The following is a 23,125-nucleotide window of genomic DNA, read 5'->3' as shown; positions in this document are numbered from 1 at the left end:
TGATTGTTTCTTTTAATGTTTTATGTAAAGCACTTTGAATTGTCTCTGTACATGAAATGTGCTACAAATAAACTTGCCTTGCCTAATATCCTCTCTGTGTGGATTTCTTATGTTCTAAAAGTTTCTCCATGGGTTTCCTCTTGGAACGGAAGTTCTTCAACTTCTAAACACAATAGGATAAAACCTGACCTGGATCCTGGCTTAAGGTCATGAGATGGTTACCAAAGTGCTGCACCGTGGCAACTTACAGCTTCTGACGAGTTCCAGCAGCATCACTGAATCAAATGCTAAGAACTGATTTACCTTCAAACAGATCATTAAAGTACAAATAATTACATGAAGTTACACTTCTCAAAATGCTTTTTACTGTAAAAAATTGACTAAAAATAGAAATTACATCAAAAGTGAATCTAAATTGCTGACCCCGATAGATCTTAGTTAATGTTATTATTGTTGACCAGGGGTGTCAAACTCATTTTGGTTCAGGGGTCACATTCAACCCGTCTGATCTCAAGTGGGCCGGACCAGTGACAGAATAGCAAAAGAACCTTTGGTCAAATCGTTATCTGTAGTTTTGTTTTTGTCGTTGGAAAAAATGCCTCAAACAACCTAATAGTCTAATCACTTATTATTACTCTTTCATTCACAGAGTCCAATGCATTTCAAATGGAATGGATTGAAGTTTAGAAAAAAGAAGTTTATTCAATTTTATACAGACTGAATGTTTTACATCTGACATTAAAGCAAATAAATACCGTGTCTAAAATATAAATGTGTTAATCACTTATTAATTAAACTAAATGAACCCTCTGGAAGCGACAGACGTCCTCAGACGTCCTGCTGTGCAGCTGTGAGATCAACGTGGTAAAACGCCGTCTAAAATGAAGGATAACTTTTTTTATTTTCCGTTACTGATATTTTAGTTTTTTAAAAGGCCAAATGTAGCCTTTATTTGTAGTTTTTGGACAAAAGAAGTCTTTGATTTTACTAAGCAAGGCGGAAGAAAAACTTTGCAATGCAGGTCATCTCACCTGCGATGGGGGCGGAGCTAAACACAATCTGTAGTACTATTACTGTCTGTATGACTGGATACGAAAGGTCTTGTCATGGAGCTGTAAGGTCTGGGATGTTCCTCTACCAACACAAACTGATCAAATGTGGCTCAAATAAGAAATCTGTGAATATTGCCAGGAATTTTTTTTTTTCTGTATTTTCATTGAAAAATGATACCAAATAAGCATGTTAAATTGAAAATATAGAGGTAAACTTTAGGCCCTAGGTCCCAGAAGGTTAAACTTGTAAACATTTTGGCGTTAACCTCCCTTTCTCTCCCAAGTCTCGGCATGGTTTGGGCTTCATCGTGTTTATTTCTTGATCTCTTGAGTTTCCTTTGCTCCCCCAGTGGTAGAAATGCGTATTGCGGTCTTTTCTTTAAAGAACCGTAACTCGGCACAGGAATGGGCTAGAAACCTGCTTTCTCTTTTTTTAAATTCTTATTTTTCTTTTCTTATTAACGTATATCCGACCCGTGGGCCGTATGTTTCACACCTCTGTTCTAGTGACTTTGGCCAATTAGGTATAACAACTTAAAAGCTATTGAAAAGAAACATGAAAATTTACAGTAAAAACTTCACTAAAAATAGAAAAAGCATCAAAAGTGAATTGAAGTTGCTGATTTCGATAGTTCTTAGTTGAGTTTATTATTCTAGTGATTTGGACCGATTAGGTCCAATAATTTAAAAGCTACTGAATTCAGACTTTTACTTGTTGGCGGACCCTAACCATGAACAGAGCGAATGTGTGCCCAATATCCAATTAACTTCACCTCAGTAGGAAACTTCCTCGTTGTGACGCTCCACGTTTGATCGGTCTTAAAAAACAAATTTTCAACATTTTTGCGTCACCAGTTTTCTTGGTTTAAAAAAAAAAATCGGGAAATAAAAAATAATTTCACAAAAATCAGAATATCACTTTTACTACAATATTATAAGATCTGTGTTTACATTGTAAACTAAGAGTTCAGTCAACTATTTCAGGTTCATAGTAGAATTTGATTAAAGAGGCTGTTGTATAAAGGTTCACTCTTTTGCTTTGAATGAAACTACTGGTAACCGAGTGAAGCAACACTTCAATATCAGTGAGTTTTACAGAACAACCCAATGATTACATAGATATTAACAACAACACATGCGGTTGTTTTGAGGAGAGGCAGCACTCTATTCTGGTGTCACTCTGGTTAAACTCAATCGAGTTTAAAAGTTATAAAAAACCTTAAACAACCTTTAAATTCTACATTTAAATACCAACATTCCACATATAATGCAGTTGAAATGGGTTTTCGAAAATTAAAATGTATGTTATACATGTCTTACAATTGTTTACTTTTTGATGAATTACATAAGCTTATGACACAATTCAGCAGTTTTCACCTTTTAAAGAGAACCTCTTGCAGGTAAAACAAGTCAAGGTAACTGCTGATATTTTCTTGGGGCATGCATCGTCTGTAAACGAAACATTTTTTAAAAATCCTTATTTAACTCATGATATTTTAAGTTAAAGTTTTTTAACATGAGATCTGGTTAATCACCTTAAACAAGTACTACAAAGTAAGCAATCATGGTATCACAACATTCAGCTTGTTCAGAACATTACTGCTTGTACTTTTGGTATTCATAAACTTCATGGTTCTTGAACTATTGAGGAGAATATGCCCCATAGGAAATAAAATGAATGTCTTCAAATTTAAATATTTTTAAATAGATTAGCATCAAGCCTTTAATGTTTTCATCTTTTATAGTAACTGCAAAAATTGGAGCAAAGCTAATATTTTAGGAACATGCTAACATTTTTGGCTAATTTGTTATTTGATGAGGTTTTAGAGGCTAATTTAGAGTTTGGTTTCTATTTTAGCAACAGGCTAATGTTTTTCATTAATTTAGTTTATTGAGGAATTTTAGGCTATTTTGGAGTTTAGCTAGTATTTAAGCAACAAGCTAGCTTTTGTTCTAATTTGGCATCTACTCAGGTTTTTTATGCTAATTTGGTGTATAGCCAACATTTTAGCAACAGGCTAATATTTTTGACAAATTTAGCCTGTATTTAAGCAACGAGCTAGATTTTTTTAAGATAATTTGAAGTTTAGCTAACATTTTAGCAACAGGCTAGGATTTTTGATTAATTTAGCTAGTATTTAAGCAAAATTTGAAATCTATTAAGGTTTTTAGGCAAACTTGGATTTTAGCGCATATTTAAGAAACAAAATATTTTTGCAAAATTGGCATGTTTTAGAGGTTTTTAAGAAATTTTACAGTAGAATTTTTCAGACATTTAGGTCAACTCAACTCTTTCATTGTTCTTTTAATGAAATGTCCAGTCTTTTTGCAAATTTAACATGTTGCAAATGTTTTTTGCATTTTCAGCAAATCCCTTCAGCGATTAAAGAAAATTCCGTCACCATCTTCAGCGACTACTTTCAGCAAAAAGCATTCACACTAATTATCACAGGTAGTGAAACTTTTCTAGGTAAACTTAATTTTAGACACCTATCAAGGCCTTTCTTGTCACATGAATTCATAGAACATATTTTCTGACCTTGTTCTTTCCACAATTAAACGTTTTTAATGAGAAATAAAATAAAAATGCAAAAAAAAGTCTGCTTTGCTAATAAAAGGACTCTCAGAATCTCAGCAAATTTACCAGAAAATCATTGGATGAAAAGAGATCATTTAGATTTCCACCGTTTCAGGCTTCTCTGAGTTCTGCTGTTCCTTCCAAGTGTTCAATAACAAAACTACATAGTTCTCTGGCCAATTTGGGAGATTTTGGAAAAACCAAACAAGGGTCATGTGGACATGATCTTTTTTTGTTTAAGACATTTTGTTTTAAAAATTGAGAAATGTTCTTGGATAAGAAACTAAATGACATAAATGTATTTAAGTAAATCTAGAAGATCCTTTTTAAATAGCATTTCTCCAAACCATCCTGGATTAACAAGTATCCAATAGTAAAAAATAAGCATCAAACTTAGAGAAGCATTTTATAGAATACTTGTCAGGAATATTTAATGATTTTAATGATCACAAATATTTGCTCAGTCAGTGATCACTTTGATCAACTTTAACATTCAATGACAAATAAAATACAAACATGTAAGAAATGAATGTTTATTTACATAATATTGAATAACATCTTTAGAACCATAAAAATACACATTTACAACATTTGATTGATTTTATACTTTTTGAAAGAAACAACAGAAAAAGCTTAGAACGATTTAAACCATTATTTTAAAATTCATAAGAGACAACTGAAATAAATAAATGAAATAATTAAATATGAAATAAGAAAGGTTGTTTGGGAACAAACTTTAAAAACAAATAATCCAATTATGTGGAAACTAAAAGAAAAAAATCACTGTCAGAACAGAAAATGTTAGTAAAGCAGATTGAGAACAAGATTCCAAAACCCTCTGAAGTGATGCTGGTAGAACCTCTTTCAGAAATCCCGTCAAACGGCTCCAAACTTCACAGTACGATGAAGAATGGACTCGTGTCTATTCGCTCTGCCTCTTCCTTGTTTGATGTTTTTTCTTGTTTGGGAGGCTCAATGAATGAGTCTCTTTCTACTGTAGGTCTTTCCTGCTCTTGAGTGTCTGACTGGCGGACTGGAGCCAGAGAAGTCCACTCCATCAGCTTCAGCGTCCTCTTCTTCTGGAAAACAATGGACACGATGCTAAGAGACTGTTTAACACGAGCTGGTCCCAGAGTACACAGAAGAGGAAAACTCCACACTTACTTAAGAAGGATTTTTGTTAGACATTCACTTATTCTGTAACCCTTTAAAACACGTATCAGTGTCTGTATAAGTCTAGACCCGGGGGCCGGATCAGACCACCTGCATCATTTTATTTCATTGTTATTAATGACCCGATGTTATCTTGCACTCATTTCTAACTTGAATAATTTTGATAAAGTATAATTTGATGTAGAGTAAAATATTAAAAGTTGTTTAAGGTTTAAGTTAATTTATTCTGGAATTATATTCCTGCCTTTTTATTATTATTATTAATTATGTTAAAAGTTACAGTTTTAACATTTTAAAAATTGTCATTCTGCTAGCTTTTTGGACTATTTTGGCATTTACTAAGATTTTTATGGTTAATTTAGGGTTAATCCTAGCTGTTTTGGCTAACCTAACATTTTTAGCTTTTTATGCTAATTTGGCATTTAGCTAATATTTTAGCTGGCTAATAGCTTCATATTAGCTTCAGAGTTTTCAGCTATCAATTTCAGGATCTTCGGTAGCCAAATTCAGCTTACAGCATTCACACTAGCATTATCACAGGTAATGCTATATATCTAGTTCATAATTATGTTAAAAAGTTATTTTTAAAGTTTTAAAAATGTAGTTTTAGAGTGTTCCATAAATGTTTATCCTGTTCGACCTAAGGCATGTTTTGGATTTTGGCCCCTGGTGTGATTGAGTTTGACACCCCTGGTTTTAAAAGATAGACCATGTGGTTTACCATCCAGCACAAACTAAAGACCTTTGAAAAAAAAGAGACATAACAGCTTGCGTGTCTGAAACCAACAGTTACAAATACTTAATCTCCAATATCTGAGCAAATATTTTTTTCTTACCAGCCTAAACAGACTTTATGCTACGTTCACACCAGCCATGGCTAAACAAGTTCAAGCGACCCCTCCCACAGTGAAGTCTACGTAAACACACATAAATGCATGTTTCTGGTTTTGTGTTCAGAACTCTCACGTTCACGTGTTGAAACGCTAGTTTTTAAGTCAGTTGAAAGTTAAACCAATTGAACTTTGACCCATCAGGAACTTTGATTTGGTCCAGAAGTGTCAAATTGATCATGAAGGAAAAATGAATAGTTGTGGTTTTGGTCCAGGTGGGATTCTATGACACCAAGTCTTTCATATATTGGAATAGAGCTGTGAATGAAAAACCCTGGAGCAAAGATTTAGGAGATCAACACCACTTTGACATTTCAGACCAAACCTCTTCCAACTGTGTTCGTATAAAGTAACGACAGTCCAGTGTGAACACTGTATGCTAAATATATGTTCAAGAACCCGCGTTCAAGCGTGTTTTTGAATGCATTACATGCTCATTATGCATGTAGCATCAGAGGTAGGGCTGTAACGAGTATCCAGGTGCTCGGGTAGTCGCAATTTGCTCCCGAAATTTCGAGTACGGATATTCGCAACGTCCAAGATCGCTGATTCACAATCTTTATAAATGTAGTAAATTGTATCAAAATATGATCAAAATATGATCTGGGGAGGATGTATTTTAGCTCTGAAATGCAGATTAATGTAGGATTTTAAGTTTAGGAACTAAAACAAAGAGCCGCGGTACTTCCAACGGAAGTAAACATCTTCGTGATGGTGAAGCTTCCGGTTTTCAAAGTAAAACTAGCGAGAACTTTTTTCTGTTCAGAAACTGAGACTGAAGTTCCGTTCACAGACATAACTTCTAAAAACATGAATTAGATTTAACATCGGAGCTTTAGCGCCAGTGTTTACATTCTTTTGGTTATGATAACTCTTCAACATCTGACACAGTTAACGAAACTCCATCTTATTCTGAAGAAACAGCCTCGCGCTGCTGAAAGGTGGATGTAATCAACGTGAATCAGCTGATTCTGCTGCGAAAAAGAAGACTTTTCATAGGAGCTCTGCAGCAATATGTGGTGCTTAGAACGTAAAATATTGAAGAACTTTGAGGATAGAAAACTGTGGAGAACATTTTTTAGGTTTTGTTGTTAAATGACCCAAAACAAAAGTGATTTTTATCCTTTTATGTTGTTTTACTGCTGAACCAAAAGATTGACAAAAAAAGTTTAAAATGACAACATTTATTTTTATCTGAATCTTTGTGGGTTTTTTTCAGTTTTGTTGATTCTGATCTCCTGTTCTAAATAAAGTTATAAATGATGATTAAATACAAATAATTTCAATTTTCATCCATCTAGTAAATAGACATACACATAGCAATAAACATTATATTAAAAAGTAAGAATCGTGGTTCAACTCGTGAATCGAATCGGATCGCCACCTAAGCAACGATCCACAGCCCTAATCAGGGTATCACAGAACATGGTTTTTGAAAAAGACAACCATTGAAAAGCAAAGCAGCTGAAGACAAGAAATGCAGCATGATTACATATTTGTTTTAAGACGGGTCTTAAAGAAGTATTTTGTATACTTTCTTATAGGGGTGGGTGATATGACGATATAAAACCATCTTACGATCTCCAAAGCTGACGATCTGTCATTTTTGAGAGATCGCTTTATCACGATCTTCTACAAAAGCTTGTTGACTGCTGTGACTTTAAATCCGAGCTGCTCCTCCTCCTCCCTCTCCCCGGTGTTTTATCTGGTAATCAATGACATATATTACTGGATTGGAAGTCACGTGACAAACGGCGTGACAGACATGCGCCGTCATTATGGATCGAGTCTTCTCGAGTAATGAATGACGGAGGTCTGAAAAAGTAACAAAAGGAGACGCAGTGTTTTACAATCGACCTCAAAAACCTTGACAACAAAATAATCCGATGGAGAGGAATCATCACAGGACAGGAATCACATTTTAATAGAGAGAAATCAGGCTGGGAACCGTGAACTGTGTGCTAAAGTGGGTGCTAGCAACTCGGGAGTAGCATGCTAGTTTGGTTCTTCGATGTATGTTTTTATTAATGTTTCGTGTTTTTAAACATAGCGGATGTTAATCACACATATTCACGTTCAACCTGGACAAAAACTGATGGTAATTCATGTTGGAAACACATAAAATGTGGGGTCAAGATGCACGTTGCTGCATTGTTTTGCTAGCTCGTAGGTAGCTAATGTAAGAGCCTAAATCTTATTGTCGGTCGCACTTTTTTTTTTTCCTCATCGGAGCAGAAAATCAAAAAATGTGTTTGCCTCGGCCTGTGCCTAAATGTAGAAATGCAGAGCTGATGACATTTCTCCATGCAGGCTCTCTGTTAGTGTGTGTGTAGCACACTGGCTGCATGATCTTCATCTCAGCCTCCCTCCTGGGAAATACAGCATCTTCAGACAAAGTGTCACATAAGTCAGTCCCTCCAGGATTTGCAATCGTCACTATTAACGCAAATTCAAGCAAACCTGAGATTTGTTCCTCATCCTGCAACGTTTCATTTTCATCCAACTTTGACCGATCTACCGTGACAACAGTCATGGTGACGACGCAGCTTCACTACTGTTTCCCTTCCGACTCCTTCCCTTCTTAACTCTCTTTTCTCTGCTAGCTTCACGTGAACGGTCACTTGTGCCGAAATTGGCGTGGAGGGGCTCTTGTTGCACGCAAGATGGCGCCAGAATCAATCATTTGCTGGAAGCAGAATTTTGTCACTTTAGCCGGATGCATAAGCGAAAATTTCCTAAACTTTAGGAAACCCTTTCAAAAACCATATTTTAAGAACTAACACGATAATTCCAGTAGATTCTGAAGGAGAAAAGCAGCTTGATTACATCGACCCTGTTAACGGTTAAAAAGTTACAGCAAATCAAAGAACATAAACACTGGAGTTCCGGTGTTAAAGGGTCAATTGAATGCTAGCTCTGAAGCTGCGATCAAATGTTATGTTATATCAGAATATTTTATTTTGCTGTCACCGGAAATTTCGGCAGTATTAAAGGGTTAGCAAGTGTTAAAGTTTGTATAACTACACCTGTTTACCTCAGAGAAAAGGCAGATGAAATGCAGTATTTTTCCCTGTGACAGAGAGCGCCACAGAGAAAAAAAACAGCAAAAAGGGTCGATCAAAGAGAAGAAACAGGAAAAAAGGTTGAAAGCTTAAAACGATCACTTATTTTGCGCCCGGCTCCAGCAGGGGGAGGGACTTCCGGCTATTAATTTCCGGGCACTATATTCTTTCTGTGTTGCCAGATTCTCCTGGCTGGGTGGGGGGGTTGTGCTGAGCGGCCAGTCACACATGGATCATTTCAGTATTATGTATAATTATTTATTTGTATTTGTAGGAAAACAGAGAGTTTGATGTGAGGGGCAAAAAGAGAACATACTTGCCCTTAAAATACGTTTAATTTATTGTGTATGAAAAGCAAAAAATATATCAGAAAAAATCTAAATCGTGACTTTAAAGCTGTGATTCGACTGAATCGTAACATCCCTACTTACGTTTAGAGTTGGATCTCCTCAGATGAGTGGAGGCTGCTCTGCTCTTGAACAACAGCGGGGACTGAGTGAGGGCCAAAATGCCGCTGGCTGTCACCGGCTTGATCTTCTTTGAACTGGGAGGAGTCTCTACAGCTGAAATACAGAAAACAGGCAAGAGGATCACAAAGCTGGATCATGATTAGGAAACACATCCTAACTTTGATTTTTCAATTTACCCAAAAATAAATGATTACCCAACCTTTGATCATCTTTTAAGCTCTTCTAAAACACTCTTTTTTATTATGCAGCTTTTAGGCAAAATGTTAAACTGTTAGATATAGTTTCTGCAGAGCAGCAGCAGTTCTTTAGAAATTTACCTCCGAGTCGCTGGTGGGACTGCTTTAATTACATGACTGAATTCTTTTAGTTCAATAACATCATTTAGTAATAATAAGTGCTTAACTTACTTGGTGTGAAATCTCCATTTTCGTGGAACCAGAAAACGTCAGAGTCCGTCCCCTGAGGGTTGTTCTGCTCTGTCAGTTTTTCTGTCCAGTACAAATCCTCCTTTGGTGACAGAGCAGCTCCACAGGGAACCATTGGTTTGGAGTTGAATGCCGTTTCCTCTGCATTACTGTCAGGAGGTTCATCAGTGTCCTCCATGTCCTGCAATCTGCCAACGCCAAGCTCCGCCTCTTCCAGCAGCTCGTCCAGCTGAGGGTCGGCCTTCAGCTGCCGCTCTTTGGTTTCGATGTTGGGTCTCTTTCTGCGCGGCCAGCTGTTCAGATTGTCGGGAGGGACTCTCCCCACACACTGGGGGGAAGGAGTGAGGGGAATGACGTCTGCCACGGCTTTTGGGGACGCTGCTGCAGCGGGGAGGCGGGTTGGGGTGTAAGACTGGCAGATGAACGTCTGCACGCCAACGCCCTTTAGAGGCGTGCTCTTGGCTGGTGTGGCGTGAGCGCAGAGCGACGGCGAGACACAACCAGCATCTTTGTGTTTGGGTAACAGAGCCAGGGGGCTCTCAAAGTAAGGTTTTGAAGCTCCTACAGGTGGACTTCTATCTGAGGGAAAGTCTGTGCGCTTGATTTTGAGTTTGGGAAGGCCTGATGTTTGCATTTCCAGCTCTACTTGATAGGTTAGAGGACTCTCCTTTGGCTGAGCGAGTCTTTTGGAACCTCTAGGGGTTGAGAATCGAGGGAACTCATTGCTGTAGCCTAAACGAGCAGCGGCCTCTCTCTGCTGGCGGTCTGGAGTCTGTCTGAAGCCATAGCCTCTGCTGGCTGTTCCAACATGTTTGGGGGATTCTAGTTTTCCTCCAGACGCAGAAGACTTTCTCGAAAAGCTAATGTTCATCTTGAGCCCTCCGCTGAATTGAGACTTTACAACTGCAGCATCAACAATATCCAGACTATCACTGTCAGTTGTTGCAGAGTTCCCTTGAGAAGAACCGTCTTCCTGCGAGTCTGTGTGGAAACTAGACGAATAAGAGGTCTCTTCTTGTGAACTCAAGTTGATGTTCTCCAAAACCAAGTTCTCAACAGGTTGTAGCTTTGAACTGTGCGTCGGTTTTCTTTTACATTCTATTTTCTTCAACCCCTTTGAGGTACATGTGAGTGAAGAAGGTGAACCCTCAGACGAAGCAGAATCCTTTTGTGATGGAGAAAGAGTTTGACCTGATCTAGTCATCCTCTGCTGTCCAGGACTGGCCGTCTTTGACATTTCTGGAGGACTAAAATGCTCGTCTTTCTCGGGTGTTTTGGTCCTGTCAAGTTTTGTAGATAGTGTTGAAGTTTTCTCTGGGGTCAGGACAGCACGGTCAGGCATCCTCACTAGTTTAACCTGACAGATTTTGGTTGGTGTTGTGAAAATGGCTCTTGTTAGGCTCAGGACAGGACTGCTGAGCTTGCTGGGTGTTTTCAGAATCCCTGAACAACTGTGAGATGCAGTTTTAGGCGACTCTGGGACTTTAAAGGACGAAACATTTTCAACTTTTTTCAGTTTTTGAGGAGAAGGAGACCAGGTGACGCTTTTCTTAGGAGTCCTGAAAGCCTGATGGCTGCGCAGACCCATTCCAGAGGGGTGGTCTGTGTTCGTTTTGACTGGAGTCTTGAGGATCCCTTTCAAAGGGCTTTTCATGGGGCTCTGCTTGGAGAGCATCTCTAGATCTAGAGGTGTTTTAGCTGGAGATCTGAAAGGACTGCTCCTCAAAGTCATAGCCAGTCCAGAGCTGCCTTCAGCTGGAGACTCTGCGCCTGAGGATGTTTGTGTCCTGGTTGAAGGTTTACTTTCGGGTGTTTTTGGAGTACAAGGAGTACCGAGAACATAACCATCAATAACAGCAGCTCCACATCTCGGTGACTTGGTAGGAGTTTTGTTTGGACTCTAAAAGAAGAATAAACAACAAAATGTGTTAGCAACTAAACTGAACACTTTGAGCTCAAATTAATACAAACGACTCACATCAAGTTAGAGATATTGTGAAAACTGTTTGTTTCACTTCACAGATTTTTGAGATAGGACTGTATTAGGGGGATAGACAAGCCTAATTTCATGTTTTCCACATAAAGGTCTCCCTGCCTACAGTGTGTCTTACTTATTCAGGCCAAAACTAAAAAAAAAATTTTCAATGTGGCATCAACTTTAACACTGAGTGAGTACAAAGAGCTGATTTTACCCATAAGTTCATCATTCAAACAGACACGAGCAGCTCCACCTGGTCATAGCACCTTCAGGTTGGTAGTAGACCGTCAGGTGTTGCAGGTGGACTCGCAGTGTCATCAGCAGACTTACATCCAGACTCAGAACTTGTGACAGACACATGACGTTTCCAGTGTGATCAGTACTAATACTGATCCAATACGAGCGTTTTTGTCCTGTCGCAGCGAGACGGTTCTCTGGCTGCAACCAGCCTCCCAGACTTCAGTGGCCGGGAGACAGACAGCCGCAGCGTGGAGTACGGGCAGCCTGCTCGTGTCTCCTGAACTGAGAGGTTTTTCTTATGTTCGTCGAGACAATAAGAAAAGAAGGTCCCCTATTCCCCCCACCCCTCTTGGGTTAATGTGGGACAGCCTTCAAACTCAGTCACAGAGACACAGAAACACAGCAGAAGCAGCTGTCACCCAGACAAAATTATACAAGTTAGAAATTAGTCCAAGATAACATCGGGCCATTAATAACAATAAAATAAAAGGATCTGGAGGGCCAGATAAAATTACCCGGAGGGCCAGATCCGGCCCCCGGGCCTTGACTTTGAGACTTGTTCTTCATGAAGCTTTACCTCAAAAACACTGGAGTCTGTGGGAAGTCGAGTTCTGCTGGTTTTGGTTCCTGCAGGCTGATCATGGCCCGGAGATTCAGCAGCTCCAAAGAGAAGTCGCAGAGGAGACTTGACTGTTTTCACATTAACCTCACAGGCTTTGACATCAGTCAGAAACAGCTGCGACGATGAAAGAGCTCTGTCCAGGTTACGAGAGCGAGACTGAGAACACGAGTAGAAGGTGTTGGAGTGTCTTCTGGAAAACTTCTGGATCCTTGGACTCCTTCTGAGCTCTGACAAAATCACAAACAGTACAAAAACATTCTTTGATTTTAGAATGAATAACTAGTGAGATTCTGTATGTGCAAAAATTAAGTTCCAATGAAAGAAAAATGACAGAAAAAAACCCTAAAACAGATATCATTCAGATTTTTTGGGGGGTAAAACAAATATTAAAACCGATGTAGATTAAGTACAACGGATACATTGTGATCGGTGAACAAAATAAATAATATTAAATACCTTCTGCTGGTTTTACAGGAGATTCTTCCACGATAAAATCTTCAGAGAAGTCAGATCTCCTATAAAAAGATTTAAAATGATGGAAAATATTTTATCACCTGATTAAAACATTTAAAAATCCTCCTTGTACCAAACTGTTTTCAAACCAACCTTCCTATTTTTTGTCGATGAAGAAGTCGACTTGACACCTGCTTGTGGACGGGGGTGTCACAAACTTTCTTTGTAAGAAGTTTGTGTCTCTCTGAAATGAAACACTTTCCATGAAGTCTCTACAAGCTCAGAGGATCTCCATGTTGCAGCTCTTTACACGAAGGTTTCTCTCTACCTTCAGTCTCATCGGGCCGCTTGCGCTTCAGTCCTTCCACAGCAGACACAGACTGGCTCCGGGACAGTTTGGACTTTTTTGGCTGAGGAACAACTTCTTGGTTGAAAAGATTTCTTCGAACTTTGGTCACTTCTGTGGAGTGTATTACAAAATATTGTTTTATTTATTTTTATTTTAGTTTTTACTTCAAAACAAATAAACTTAGGAGTGAGAGTTTGAGACAGAAATGTTCCCACTGAAAGGCAACAAATGTCTTTGTTGGGAAACAGAATGTCTTCATATTTACTGCTGATGATTGATAAAGCTTCAGACAGATAGTGATATTGATTATATAAATATATTGTGTGTATTTTTGTTGTGGTGTATTTTTGTTGTCATCGCTGAATCAGTATGAGGAAGTAGGTTTAAATAAGATTCATGTTCTGTCTATCTCGCTCTAAAATATGCAGAGCCAGCCCTGGGTGAGGGAGACCTAGGCGACCGCCTAGGGCGCCGTCTGCTGAAGGGGGCACCAAATTGCAGTTTTTTTTTTTTTACAGTTTAACACATGGCTTTTTTCGTGAAAAAAGTCATAATTAAAACCATGAATAAAATAACTCAAAAGTTTGACATAATCAGTAATTTTGTCTGGTGTTTATTGTTCTGTGAAGTAGAGTCTCCTGAATGACTGACTATACTTATTAGCAAGTGTATACATTTATCTGTTGTTGTTTTGAAACAAAAAGATTCAACTTTCTCTGAATTTTGAGAAAAATATCCTTCAAAATGTCATCAAATGAAAGTGAATTTTGCAAAAGCTCAGAGGATCTGATACTTCAGTGTAAAAGGTTTTTGCTCTTTAAATCCTCAGTCGTATCATTTAGCAGTCAGTAACACAGTTCCTCGTGTATGTTTATGCTCCCATACCTTTTGCTTCTTGTTTCTGAGGCTGGAGGTCCACTGCAGGTTTGTCTGAAGCAACACTGCCTGTTTTGGGCTAACAAAAGTACAGTTATCAGCTTGTTATGTAGTCACATAACTATCATGTCAGCTGATAAATTCAGGGCGGGCTCTAAAATAAAGTTCTTAGAAAAACCTAAATTTAACAGAATGATTCAAAATCTTTCTACAATTTTTACACAACTTTCTATGAAATATAAATATATGTATTGTTTAATTAATGTATCATCATTCAACTGTAGCATATTTGATTTTAGTTTTGAAGTGAGTAATTTGTTTTCTTACTGCTTTTAAAGCCTTCTTGGGAATCTCAACTTGGCGAAAACTCTGTGATGATTCAGTCGTACTGCGATGACGAGTCAACATCCCGCTCCTAATGAGAAGAGAAATGTTCAACTTTTTTAGTCTTCACAAAGGGTGTATTCAGACTGGAAAGGTCCGTTGGTCAGGACTGAGTCCACTAATTTGTTCTGGATCGAGTCCTGAACTTTGCGTTTGGTCTGTATTCAGACTGGCCCTTAACGAAGATTTCTGTTTCAGACCAAACTTATTAAATAAAATCACATGACCACAGATTTCTTCAGTCATTGGCCAGCAGCTATGGGGGCGGGTCAAAACATAAGAGAAAGATGGATGCGTTGCGGTCTGCAAATGCTTGCCAGGATTTTTCACTGTTTACTATAATATTTTACCAGGCTATCAACTTTAGCCTTTTCAGCTATCAGCTTCAGAGTTTTCAGTTGTGAACATTAGCGTTTTCAGCTGTCTGTTTCAGTGTTTTCAGCTATCAGGTTTAGCATCTTCAGCTATCATAACTAGCATCTTCAGTGGCCAAATTCAGCTTACAGCATTCACACTAGCATTATCACAGGTGATATATCTAGTTCATAGTTATGTTTAAAAGTTACAGTTTTAAAGTTTTAAAAATGTAGTGTCAGAGTGTTCAATAAATGTTTATCCTGTTCGGCCCGCGACCTAAGGAGTCCATCCATCCATCCATCCATCCATCCATTTTCTTGACCGCTTCATCCCTGTCGGGGTCGCGGGGGTGCCGGAGCCTATCCCGGCTACTGAAGGGCGAAGGCGGGGTACACCCTGGACAGGTCTCCAGTCTGTCTCAGGGCCTCAATCACACACATTCACTCTCACATTCACACCTAGGGGCAATTTAGAGTCACCAATGAACCTATGAAGCATGTTTTTGGACGGTGGGAGGAAGCCGGAGTCCCCAGTGAAAACCCACGCATGCACGGGGAGAACATGCAAACTCCACACAGAAAGGTCCCAGCCGGGAGTCGAACCGGGGCCTTCTCGCTGTGAGGCAAGAGCGCTAACCACTGCACTACCGTGCAGCCCGCGACCTAAGGAGTGTTTTTTTATTTTAGCCCCTTGTGCGATTGAGTTTGACACTCCTGATCTAAAGAGATGTACACAGAAAACCACTTAAAAAGCATTTTTAGTGGCATTAAAACAAACGTTCTAACAAGTAAGGAGTTGGACAGTTTCTTCCTGTTTGCTAACACGATGATTGTTGCTTTACATTTTTTCTGTAACTTTATTTCTACACTGTTTACATCACGTGACACCGGCTACAGCCACCATTCTGCTCTTGGTTCTTTATATGTATCAAACTGAAGAATCTCAGAGTAAAATGAAGTTCATTCCGATTGGAAACTAACTGAGACCACCTCGAATGACGGGTCTGAGAGCGGTTCCTGGTCCCTGCGTATTCAGACTAAATCTTTGTTACGGATTATGGGGAGGAAACGAACTCTGATTCATTTTAAGTGGACCAAACGGGTCCAGTCTGAATACAGTCAAAATGCATGTCTAAACAGAAAAACTTCAAACTTCATGTATTTGTTAACAAAGCGCTTCACATAAAAGCAAATCAAATGGTCATAAAAAATGAAACAAAGACATAAAAAAAACCCCCAGGATATTCACACTAAATTAGAACCCTCCCCCCCGACCCAGCTCCCCCCCAATATAACCCGTTTATCAAACTGAACAAGGAATCAAGAACTCCAGGTGGAAAGAAACAGTCTGGCTCTGTATTGCTGTGCAGAAACGGTATCATGAGGATGTATTTATTCCAAAGCTCAGCCCGACCGCCCAACACAGAGCAGAGCAAAACCCACTTTACAGCTATTAGGCTACAGAGCAGGACTCTGGCCGCTCCAGTGAGAACCAGAACCACAGCAACAGCCACCTTTAAAACCATTAAGAGAACATTAAAACCCACTTTGGCTTACAGAAAAAACATTAATGTTTTAGCGTGGGGGATTTTATTTGTACTTTTTAAAATATTTCACAATCCCATCGGTTGTCTATAACCATGTCTTCCAGGCTAACAGCCAGCCTCACCTTTTCCTATTTGCTGTGCGACTTCTCAGGTCCTGCAGACCGGCGTTGCCGTTAGACACCAAGTTGGAGGCTGACGTGGCAGATGAGGAGACGGAGGGAGAGATGCTGTCCTTGTTGATGGATTCATCGCTGAAGAAGTCAGCCGGCAAAACAGCCACCAAAACTTCAGGCAACTGAGTTCCCAAGTTGTGGTAGATGTTTGCAAGATCTCTGGGAACTGAATTCAAAAACCTACGAAGACGCAGAGAAACAAAGTTTTTAGTTCTTTCTGAAAGGGTTCTCAATTATTAAAATCTGTTTTCCTTGTGTTTGAACAGTAATAATAAATGAACTTAATTTTGTTGTAAGGTTTTAAGAATCACAAAAACAACTTTTAACGTCTCAGCCAATTAGAAAACATCTCATATGTCTACAGGCTTACCCAGGAATGACTTCATCTAGTAGAAATCTTGATAGGAAAACTGGATCTTTAGTAAGAGAGATAATCCTAAGCATCTCTGCAGCCTGAAATCAGAAAATGTTCAAATACAGTTATTAATAGGGCTGGGTTGATAAAATCGATTAATCGATTTAAGCTCAATAGATCAATAGTCGATTTATAAATCATAAAGATCAATTTCGCACATAAAGCTAAAGCCTGCTAGCTTGATGCTAACATTTACTGGAATTTTCCATGGGACAGCTAATGCTAACACTCGGTCGACCTAAACATCCATTGCTGACTAAAAGAACATCTTTATAAACTCACAGACATGAATTTTACAAACTCGTTACAGGAAATATTTTTTAAAGTAACTATTTTTGGTCTAAAACCTTTTTTTTCTTCTTCATCATGCTCTTGCGTGATCGCTACCTAGTGGTCAAACTGAAACTCCCTCCAGGAGAAGCAGAACAATGTTTACAATGTTAATGATCTGAACATTTTAGTTAGAACTTCTCCTTTAGAGAATCCATGTAACACTGGATGATATTAACAATCTCATTATTTCACTGATACATTTACAGTATGTGAACTGGATCAGATTAATATGAATATGTTCAAATCATATAGTAGATTATTCATGTATTTCTAAACAAATGTGTATAAATCTGTAAACTCAAAACTGAATTGAAGGATCGAAAAAAATCTGAATGGAATTGATTCAGGCTCTGGTGAATCGAATTGTTTCTGAAAATTATAACTGACACTAATTAATCTTTAATATGGTCCAAGTAGAAGAACCCAAGTTTAAAATCATCATATCATCCACAGAATGCTTGTAGCTCTTGTTCAGAAGGTGTCAAAGACATCTTAGACTAGATTTTGAAACTACCCCACCTCCTCCGTCATCGTATCAGCATCCAGTGAGTCAGACGGCTCTGAAGCCAAAAGACTGCACAGCTCCAGCCTCAGCATCACTTGAAGTTGGCACCTAGATCAGACAGTCTGTTACACACTACACTGATGTCTTTATTCAGATTTAGATCAAGTCTCTTAAAATATCAAACACACTTACTCTCTGACTTTGCTGTCAGTGTCAGCACCGGCTCCATAAAGCTGTCTGATTGATTTGCTTGTTTTTAGGAGATGCTTCTGAACAAACACGGAGACCTGTCCCTAAAAATACAAAGAAATGTATTGATAGAGAATCACCACACCGACTTACTGACCTTCTGATGCTTCAGGCACCAGAAAAGTCTTCAAACCCTCAGTAGACCCAACAATGTACTTATTATCCAAGAAGTATCTTGAACTTAACCATACATGTTTTCCACAATTACAGATTAAGATTAAATAATTGGAATGAAATAAATCTTTTCCAGCCAAGTCTCACCTGACAGTTTGACTTTGCCCCTAGAAAAGCTTTCACAGCAGTCACCAGCTGTTGAAGGACTTCCAGCACAGACGAGTCTTTCTCTGCCACGCCCCGGTCATAACTGGCCTTCAGGTGGGTCAGCAGCTCGGCCTCACTAGTGAAAGCTGAAGTACATCAGAGTGCATGTTTGTTTGGGTTGTTTTACAGTAGTGAAGTGAACAAACGGAAGTTTGAACTGCAGCACTCACTGACAGAACTCTGCCCTGCAGATCTTCCTCGAGTGCTCATCCGTCTCTTTCCCGGTTTGTCTGCGGTTCTGCTCTCAGTGGTGGTCTGCTCCTCCTCTGCCTGGTTCTTCAGGGCTTTTACATTCAGACGAGCCACATTCAGCATCTGCAAAGAACGGCTCATCGTCTTCATCCTCTGCTTCACCGGTGTGCAGTGGGCGCCACCTGTGGATCAAAAACAGAAATTCTCAATCATGTCAGACAGAATCTGCTGGAGGCAAATAGAAATCATTCCTAAAAACACAAAAAAAAAACGACTTTGACATTGATCAACACTGAAGTATAAAGCAAACAAAAAAACTGAATTACTAAAATTGTCTGAAGCTGTTGACTCACGTTTCCTCCCTCTCTTATTTACGTGGTCAACAGATGCTTGATACAGTTCAGAAAGACCACCGATCAGCTCTTGTTGAAGCTCTTCTTCTTCACTCTGCTCTGGCACGGCACTCAGCAACCTAGAATGAAAGGAATACAATTAACTTACCAGCTTACTTTAGAAATAGGAAGAATTTCAAAGAGTCAAGAGGATGAAGCTTCCTATGAGCTGATAAAAGTAGAAGTAAAATTGGATATAAATGTTAATTATTATGAGTTTTTAACCTGTATGAAAAGCTATCAACTGCTATTTAGCTTATTGGTAAATAAAAAGACAAGAAACAGAAACAGAGTTGTGAAAAGTGAAATACAAAGCCAACTGCATCAAATTGCTGTTGATGTAATGAATTACTGCACCTGAATGTTACAAAAATCTCCATGCAAAGACATTAAAATCTAAACAGTTGTGATGCCAGTTTCAGATACGGCTCTCACATTCTGCAAACTGAGTTCACATGTTATTATGTGAATGTTTAGTAAACATTCACACTATTGTGATTCTCCTGCTGCTTTCTGTATGTTTTTTGGCACATAAAAACTCAATTACAGCAATCTTGGCATTAAAACGTTCAGCTCATTCAGGACACTACTGCATGTATTTTTGGTATTCATGAACCATAATTTTTTGAAATATTGAACAAAATATGGACCATAGGAAATGAATGAGAAAGTCTTCAGATTTCAAAATTTTGCTAATGGTTTTTTTTGTAATTCTTGTTATCTACTGGTTTTTTTTAGGCTAATTTAGAGTTTAGCTTCTATTTTAGCAACATGCTAACATTTTTGACTAGTTTAGTTTACTGAGGAATTTAAGGCTCTTTTGGAGTCAAGCTAGTATTTGAGCAACAAGCTAGCTTTTTTGGATAATTTGGAGATTAGTTCATTTTACTATTTTATCAGAAATGTAGGTCAAATTCAGCACTTTTTTATAGTTCTTTAATGAAACTTCCAGTTTTTTAGCAAATTTAACACCTTGCAAATAGATTTTGTATTTTCAGCAAATCCCTGCAGCGATTAAGGTAAATTGCGTCACCATCTTCAGCAAAGAGCATTCACGCTAGCATTATTTCAGGTAATGCAACTATTCTAGTTATAAGAGGTTCCTGTCTTTGTGGTACATTGAAATTGAGAAAGAGCTCTTTATCAGACTGTGCAACCAAAAGCTCGTCGACAGTAAACAGAAAATAATCAAACCCAGCTGTTGTACCTGAAAGACTCCATTAAATGAGAGCTGACTCCAGACATGTCTGAGTGAGGGAACCAGGCCTCCAACAAGCTCGTCGTCACTGGGTGGCTGAATTCTTGCTGAGCCCACTCAGGGACTGGCTGATCTTGCATTTTATCTGAGTAGTAAATAAATGCAGACAAGTGACAGTTTATCACTAATATTATAAACAGTTTGCTAAAGTTCAATACAAATTAGTAATTGATGCATTTCTAATAAAAAAGTCACATCAAGACTTGGTAAATATCTGGATTCTAACAAACACACGAGCCGATTTCAGGCTGAAGATAACCAAACCAAATACAGTCAGAGATCTTAACCCTTTTCAATAAACATGTAAGGCTGATATTCATGTAGAAGTAACACATCTTGGCAAAGAATAATATGATGCTTTAGCAAATAATATTGATGCAAATAATTTTGAAATCTTTAAAGTCCCCTTATGACAATTGATTTAATTTAAAAAAAACTCTTCTAGTAGTGTTTTAATTCTGATTAGGAAGTTTTTAGCCAAAATCCCAAAACCTAAATGTCCTAAAAAGACATTTTTCATGTTGATCTGAAGCCTCCGTTTCAAAAATCTCCTCTGAGGGGGCGTGGCTTTTGGAGATCAGCTGAACAGAACCTGAACTAGACACTAGGATCAGATGAGGGTTTAGTGCATGTGCAGCAGAGCTGTTGATGGAAAGAAGATCATTCATTCAAACAGAGTCTGTCCAAGACACTTTGATTGATTTAAAAGGAGAAATACTCAGAAATGAAAAAACAAAATGATATCTTTTGTAATTGTTCTTTTTCAGAAGAAAAATGTCACACAGACGTGTTAAAAACTCAAAAACAGGATTTTCTTCAAAAAATATATTATATGTTGGCTGTAGGGATGTAACAATTCAATCAAGCCATGATTCCATTCACAGTTTTAAAGTCCCAATTTTGATTTTTTTTCTCAACACAATGAATTAAAGGTATTTTAAGGTCAAGTATGTTTTCTTACATCAAACTGTCTGTTTTCATACTAACAGAAAGGATTCAATACAAATAAACAATTCTACATAACACTGAAATGATCACAAATCCTTTCACACTCGATTCATGTTGTGCTTCACGTGTGATGGACCACTTTTTACCGATTCACGACAAATCGTCGAATCCTTAAAAATGAGTGTTTGTCAACACAAATTATTGTCATAACTTTATTAATGTATCACTGCAAAGAAAAATCCTAAATTGTATGTGCATCAAACACAATTTGTTTGTTTTAAAGCTAAAGCCACAGTCTGTCAGCACTAGGCTGGCACGATTAGTCGACTAATAAAATGATCATTTGTGGCAGTCCTAGTCAACACTGATGTAACCCAAGTACAATCATATTTTAGCCAAACCCTAAACTGAGGCATAAAGACAAAAATCTCCAGAATAAACCTGCATCTTGAAGGATTATTATGTAAGAATCTACATTAATTCTCACTTGCTCGTGCAGCTCCATGCATGTCAGTGTAGCTATATCCTACCATTGACAGTCTCTTCCTCCTTGTTCATGATGTCATAAACGACTCCCAGAACACTGCTCACTACAGCTGGCAGCTCCGTGGAGGTTTGAGCTGCTCCAGCAGGAGTCTTCAGGAGCTGATGGTGCTGAGGGATTTCAGGCTGAAGGACAGTGAGCAGAGCTGTGGAGTGTGACAGTGGAGACAGGACAGCCGAACACTCCAGTCCACTGACATTCACCTCAGCAAGCTGGGAAACAGAAACACGGCTGGATTAGTTGTTGTTCACCTTTCACCACAGCAAAGTAGCTCGCACTGCTCCACACAGGTGGCTTGGCAGAGAGTTTGGGTAAGATGTTTCTTCAGTTGCTTGTTGGGGGCTTGTTGAATACAGTTGCAACTTACTGGACCAAACATTTTATTGGAACTTTAAAGGTTGTGTTTTTGATCATGATCTCACTTTCATGCAAACATCTGGGCTTTAATTCAGTAGAACTTCATTTGAAACGTTGGAAACGTTTCTCTCAAGGAAAAAAACATTAGGATGAAACCCATTACACAGCCTGGGAATCAAACCCCGATTCCCTGTATGCTAAACCTGCACTTAGCCAACGGACCTTTCAGCCACTACACACACAGTTAGGTCAGTAACTGCTATGAACAAACATCACCTGAACACTTCGGTTTGATGGAATCAAGCCATTCGTTCATGTAACTTTTTAATTAAAATCTAGATTAATGTAATAAGTGATTAAGCCAACTTCATTCTAATATTAACATCCTAAAAAAACTGGAAAAAGCCTAAATTAGACAAAACAGCAAACATGTAGCTCAAATATCAGCTAAATTCCAAAAAAGCCTAAAAATTCATAGTAAATATCAAAATAGTCCAAAAAGCTAGTATAATGACATTTTTTAAAACTGTAACTTTCTAACATTAATATTAATTTTAAAAAATGCAGGAATATTATTCCAGAATAAATCAACTTAAACCTTAAATAACTTTCAATATTTTATTCTCCATAAAAACAGATTTTGTCAAAATTATACAAGTTAGAAATAAGCACAAGATAACATCGGGTCATTAATAACAATAAAATAAGATGATCTGGAGGGCCGGATCTGGCCCCCGGGCCTTGACTTTGACACGTGTTCTGGGCCATATATGTTTTTACAGTCATAATTGTATAAGTTCAGTGCCAGAAAAAAAACAACTAACAGGTTAATGAATAACAGTTATGCAATATTCACAGTAAATGTTAAATTCTCTGTAAATACTATGGAATGTGCTGTAGGGCTGGGCGATATGGGAATTTTCATATTGCGATATCGTTTTTTTCATTTTGTGCGATAACGATATTAAAAACGATATAAATCA

The 23,125-nt window shown here is 38.3% G+C and overlaps 1 protein-coding gene across 2 annotated transcripts in view; it reads right to left on the bottom strand.

Annotated features, from left to right (window-relative positions):
• Nucleotides 1-4,149: 4,149 nt before the first annotated feature.
• Nucleotides 4,150-23,125, bottom strand: part of ticrr (TopBP1-interacting, checkpoint, and replication regulator) — a 22,732-nt gene continuing 3,756 nt past the window's right edge. Inside the window, exons 4-21 of one of the 2 annotated variants that reach the window (XM_024281100.2) lie at nucleotides 21,772-21,997; nucleotides 20,243-20,378; nucleotides 18,997-19,115; nucleotides 18,622-18,825; nucleotides 18,392-18,537; nucleotides 18,074-18,174; nucleotides 17,896-17,989; nucleotides 16,999-17,081; nucleotides 16,578-16,808; nucleotides 14,496-14,583; nucleotides 14,178-14,247; nucleotides 13,272-13,403; nucleotides 13,097-13,187; nucleotides 12,947-13,005; nucleotides 12,446-12,717; nucleotides 9,633-11,550; nucleotides 9,187-9,318; nucleotides 4,150-4,709 (exon numbers count right to left, since the gene is read on the bottom strand). In XM_024281100.2, the coding sequence (XP_024136868.1) occupies nucleotides 4,603-4,709; nucleotides 9,187-9,318; nucleotides 9,633-11,550; nucleotides 12,446-12,717; nucleotides 12,947-13,005; nucleotides 13,097-13,187; nucleotides 13,272-13,403; nucleotides 14,178-14,247; nucleotides 14,496-14,583; nucleotides 16,578-16,808; nucleotides 16,999-17,081; nucleotides 17,896-17,989; nucleotides 18,074-18,174; nucleotides 18,392-18,537; nucleotides 18,622-18,825; nucleotides 18,997-19,115; nucleotides 20,243-20,378; nucleotides 21,772-21,997 (4,209 nt within the window). In that variant the 3' untranslated portion in view covers nucleotides 4,150-4,602. The remainder of the gene's footprint in view (nucleotides 4,710-9,186; nucleotides 9,319-9,632; nucleotides 11,551-12,445; nucleotides 12,718-12,946; nucleotides 13,006-13,096; nucleotides 13,188-13,271; nucleotides 13,404-14,177; nucleotides 14,248-14,495; nucleotides 14,584-16,577; nucleotides 16,809-16,998; nucleotides 17,082-17,895; nucleotides 17,990-18,073; nucleotides 18,175-18,391; nucleotides 18,538-18,621; nucleotides 18,826-18,996; nucleotides 19,116-20,242; nucleotides 20,379-21,771; nucleotides 21,998-23,125) is intronic. The other variant, XM_024281101.2, reaches the window with a different exon arrangement.

This window comes from Oryzias melastigma, linkage group LG6, assembly GCF_002922805.2.
Source record: "Oryzias melastigma strain HK-1 linkage group LG6, ASM292280v2, whole genome shotgun sequence".
Lineage (NCBI taxonomy): Eukaryota > Metazoa > Chordata > Actinopteri > Beloniformes > Adrianichthyidae > Oryzias > Oryzias melastigma.
This window is presented reverse-complemented; position numbering and strand designations above follow the sequence as displayed.